The sequence below is a fragment of the Mesitornis unicolor genome, unplaced genomic scaffold (genome assembly GCF_000695765.1).
Source record: "Mesitornis unicolor isolate BGI_N332 unplaced genomic scaffold, ASM69576v1 scaffold37880, whole genome shotgun sequence".
NCBI lineage: Eukaryota > Metazoa > Chordata > Aves > Mesitornithiformes > Mesitornithidae > Mesitornis > Mesitornis unicolor.
The window spans coordinates 115-5,177 of record NW_010156924.1 but is presented as its reverse complement, the minus strand read 5'-3'; the positions used below and the strand labels follow the sequence as shown (position 1 = coordinate 5,177).

Here is a 5,063-nt window from a genome sequence, read left to right as displayed (position 1 = left end):
ATTCCTGCTTCTCCTGGGGCTGCCTGACTCTCCCAGTCAGGAGGCAGTGCTTCAGTGGTTCTGCGAGTGAGGATGGTTTCAAACTGCATGAAAATTAGGGCAGCAAATCTGCCTGTGTGTTCCAGGCTACTGACACGTCTCACTTGCCTTCTTGGTTTTGGTGTGTTTGCTGTAAATACTCAAATAAATAACTATGTGGATTCTGGTGCTCCTGTCCCTATGGTACAGTGAAGTTCAATCCATTTAGCTAGAAGGTAAAAAGAAAATAGGAAAAAATCCAGCCTGTGAGCGCAGGCTACCCTGCCAGCTTGCTGGTTACAAGCGAGGATTTTCTCTGTGGGAGGTCCTGGGGCGTGGGGATGTGGTCTCCTGTCACCAGGTTCTTATCTGGCCCCGCACTTGGCAACTGCTTGTTCTTCATCTTTGCCTTGGCCATGTTGTAGTCGCCAGAATCAAAATATTTTTGCTGGAAGAGGAAGAGAATTTTACGTTACTTTGATTTGCAGGAGTGTGGGAATGCAGCAGAGATTCAGACACCTGGCCATAAACCCAATCCTTTAAGGAGCTGCTGGGGTTGCTCACAGCCAGGTCACAAAAAACACACAAGGGGAAAAGCCAAGCAAGGGAGCCTGGTCATATTTAAAAGGCCTTCAGCACCACCCCCACAAACCAGAGTGACTCAGACCTGACCCAGCTGGAACAGGCTTTGCCCCATGGCAGCTGCTGGTCTGACTCGACACCAGGGTGCATTTCCTCCCTTTGACTCAAGGTCAAAGGGCTGGGTGGCTGTAGCCTGTCGACTTTTGCTGCTTGGTGTGGTCTGCCCCTGCACCACACTGAGTGTGACAGGGATTCGATCCCGGTCCAGAGACCCCCAGACAGCCAAATGCCGGCACAGCTGTGTCAGTCGATGCCTCCACGCAGAGGCTCAGCCATAGCGGCAAAGCCAGGGGACACTTGCTGATACAGTTTATTCTGGATTGGCAAACAGATGAGCTGGAGTGACAAAGACAGGATTTTCTTCCCATGAAGCACAGCATGACCGGAGCCAAGGCCTTCACCAAACCGTGCAGGCTCCCCACAGCCGAAACAACACAGGGAAATACCTGCGCAAATGTGGCCAGAGAACATCTCCCTGCTGCACAGCATCACCAACCTGGGGTTCAAAGGGCATTTTGCTCCCTTATCACACGTATCGCCATGGAACTCCATGCTACTTCACAGTGCTGCTTCACACCCACTCCCCACAGCAGTGTAGGAAAGGCTGAACACCAAAGCAAAGCTTGTGCTGGTGCTACAGATGGGGCTTTGCAGGACACAAGGAGCTCTGAAGAGCCCAGTTCTGCCCTGATGCACAGTCAAGCCCAAATGAACCCAGACTCGACAAAAAGCCCTTCCCTGCTTCAGCGCAAGCCATTACACAACCCTCCTTTCTCTTGCTTGCTTTAGAAGCTGGTACCTCAAACAACAGTCTCAGTGATCACGTCAACAGTGAGAGCCAGTGTACATGGCGGCTGCTCAGGCAGAGGGAACAGCTGTCAATGCAAGCAGCAAAGAAAGCAGCAGGACGGAGCCAAACCCTGTGCGGTGTGACAAGGCGACACCATGTGTTCAGAGCCAGGGAAGGCATGCAGCCACTGGCTGCCAGCAACTCGAGAGGGATTTATGTTTTCTGCACCAGCCTCTGCAAGAAGAGCCAACAGTGAAAACCTAAGCAGGCTACAGACAGCCCTCGGAGAGGGATTTAATTACATTTCCAGGGAGCGCAGTCAGAGGGTTGGCTTTTTACACTGGTGCTAGCAATGAGGATGCAGACAGCTGGCTCACAGCATTCTCAGTGCCCTTTGCACTAGCCCAGAACCCAGGCACAAAGTGCAGACCAGAGAAAAAAAACCACTCACACCTGCAGCATCATCTCAGTGGCCCAGTGAACTCCAGAGAGCACAGCAGCACACAGGGGGGGGAATTTATGCACTTGTTTTGCACAGGTTTTGGTCCAGGGTACGGAGGACAGGGTGGGATTCACCACTGAGGGAGATATACAGAACAGAACCACCCAAGAGGTGGCAGCTTCTGCGTTCTGAGCAGGCACGAGCCCTTCTTGCTTGACCACAGCAGCCCTCACTGCTTTGGGCTTGTGCCTGCTGGGTGCCACGTCCAGTGCAGGCACTGAAAGGAGCCTGGCCCATGGGTTCAACAGACTTTTTGGCCTGGGGAATTTTGGTGCAATTCCTCTGGTCTGGTTGGAGCTTAGCTGCCTGTACCATTAAGCAAGAAGAGGACATGGACAAGGCATGGCTCAGAAATAAATACCCCTTTCTGCAGTCTCTTCATGAGAAAGTCGGAGCCTCCGGGTTTCTGGCCTAGGTTGGGGTATTTGGCCTTCAATTTTGCCTCTTCTGCTCTCTCAGGGGTAAGAGTTTCCTTCTCTTGAGTGTCCTGAAAGAGAATGGAAAGCCCTTCAGCCCCACAGAAAAAAACACATCTGAGATTCCATAACACAATATTCAGCAGTGCATCCAAACCCAGGCACCTGGTTTGCCGAGCTAGATGTGGTCCCCTGGAAAACCCAGCCACAAGCAGCTTTACCTCCGGTAGCTGTGGAAACAGGCAGAGACCCTCTCCCTGCCTTCTTCCCAGATGGAAGTCCCTGCAGGCACTTGCACTGACATTTGGCTTTGCAAACTGGGCTTAAACCGTCACTGCAAATCAGTGCTGGACAAGCATCTTCTCCTGACCACTGACAGGTCAGACCAGCATCGACAAACAGCAGTCCAGAGCTGCCCAGCATGACGGGCTGCGGCAGCGCGCTACAGCACTGGGAGGGTTCAGCCTTGCTGCACCCCATCGCAGTACAGCCAAGATGAAATAAACCCTTCTGCTCCAAAACAAATTTAACGGGAATTACAACCAGCACAGGCAACAAAGCAGCATTTTAGCACCTGTTTCACAGCCACAGGAGATTCCAGATGTTCTGGGAAGCCACCCAGCCAACTCAAAGCTTGAGACCCCTGGCCCCAATTGTCATCTGGCCACTCTGCAGGAGCTTTCAGAGACACCCCCCAACCCAGATACTGAAGAGGCATCTGCTGAGCAGTGGTGCCTGAACAGGGGGTCCCACTGCAGGGCTTGGCATCTGCTCCTGAACCACAAGCTTCTCTCTTCAGGGAGGTGCATAACGCTGCCCCAGGGAAAGGCTGCAGGCCTGAGGACAGGAGCATCGCTCTGGGATGGGAAGGAGTCAGGGTCCCAGCAGGGCCTGGAGAGCCTCACCTGTGGCAACACCAAGTTCTGGCTGGCAACTGGCCCAGGTCCAACATAAACACATCACCGCTGGCCACCTCCACCAGCGGCCAAGCCACCACACAAGCACAAGCCGCTGTTTCACAGGATGCTGGCAAAGGGTGTTTTTCATTGTTGTTCCCTTTCCAGCAGGGACAGTGCTGGCAAACTCGACAGCAGCAGCTCTGCTCTTGCCAGCCCGGATGCGCCGATGGATGCCATGTGCATCTTCTCCCGAGTGCTGAGGCCCCAAACTGCTCTCAGCCCACCAGAGATGGCACGCTCCACACACTAAGTAAGGCAGAACGCTGCCACCATGACCCTCTGCCCCGTCCATGAAGCATGAAAGCCCTTGGCGTCAGACAGGACCAGTAAGCTGTCAGGACCCAGCTCACAATCACACTGGGTGGAGGCAGGTGGGATAGGAGTTTCGGGTTCCCCAAGGATGAGCCACTGAAGCTCAGCCTGGTGGCACTAAGGAGACATACTTGTGTATGTTCAACTGCCAGGACTTCCCTTCCAAGGTGGCCAAGGGCAGAGCTGGAGCCGTGAGCCTCCACGTTGGAAAGCATTGCCAACACTCCGAGAGGTTTCCAACATCTCCCACTGGCGCTGACTCGAGGGAGCAGCTTTTCATAGCACGGCTGCAGCCCTGGGGGACAGCTCCCTGCAGAGGCTGCGAGAGCACACATACAAAGACTGCCATTAAACAGCTCCTCGGCTGTGCCTCAAAAAGACAAAGCAAACCTAAGTTAATGGCAGCTCCTGACAACTGCAACTGGGAGAACTGGAGCTGAGAGCAGCAGTGTGATGATGTGCAGGCTCAGCACATCCCACTCAGGGCTCCAGCCACACAGGCTCCTCCCTACGCCCCCATCCATGAGGGTCTCCAGGGGACTGACACGGGGAACAAAAGCGGGAGAAGGTTCCAAGAGTCTCATCATGATCTTCAGCTTCTGCATGCTGCAGGGCTTTGCCCACACATGGCCTGAAGGAGCCCAGCTCTACTTACCCATCTACATGACAGCTCCAGGAATAAGAGCCATGGCCAGGGCTGTTCAGTCCTGTCAGAGCCAGACACCCCACGAGCCCCAACAGCAGACAGGTCAAGATGGGTTTTGGCAGCAGGAGCCTAAGCTTTACCGCCTGTGGCCCTTGCACCACCTCAGCCTGCTCTCCTCAGTTCTTCACTTCCAAGACTCCTCTTCTCCCTGCTCAGCTGCAAACTCCACTGGCTCCCATCACCCTATCTCTCCTGTAGTGATTAGGGTGCACTGCTGCACCCCGCTGCTTGCCCACCTCGTGGGCACCACAGGTACTGTGGCACCCAGCAGAGCCAATGCCATGGACCAGCGTCCTTAACACCAGTGGATCCTGGGGCCACCCACAGCAGCACTTCCCATCATGTCCGTTCAGCATGGGAGAGCTCCCAACACCTTCTCTCGGTGCTTGAAAGGCAGCATATCTGTCTCCTTCCTATGCTCACCCCCAGAGCTAAACTAACACCAGGAAAATGGAAAAAGCTTCTCCTGCCGCAACATCCAAGCAAGCCCACGCTGGCCGCAGGGGGACAGCTGAAGGTGGCTGGCAGCAGAGGAAGGGCAGCAACTCTGCCTGTGCCCTGGAGCAGGTCTGACTGCACCATGGGGAAGATGCAGCAGCTGCTTGAGCCACCTGGAACCATTGCCCAGCCCCACTGTTTAACGCCAGCCTGGCTCCCCTGATGCCTTAAGGGGAGCTCTGCCCCACCGAGGCAGCCAAAAAGCCAAAGCGCATCTACT

General features: G+C 54.6%; 1 protein-coding gene across 1 annotated transcript; it reads right to left on the bottom strand.

Annotated features, from left to right (window-relative positions):
• Positions 1-295: 295 nt before the first annotated feature.
• On the bottom strand, positions 296-2,439 carry ENSA (endosulfine alpha; the record flags this gene model as incomplete). The annotated part of the gene is made up of 2 exons (XM_010194901.1): positions 296-466; positions 2,314-2,439. Coding segments are annotated over 2 exons (297 nt in total), but the record flags the coding sequence as incomplete, so codon positions are not given.
• Between the last annotated feature and the right edge of the window lie 2,624 nt (positions 2,440-5,063).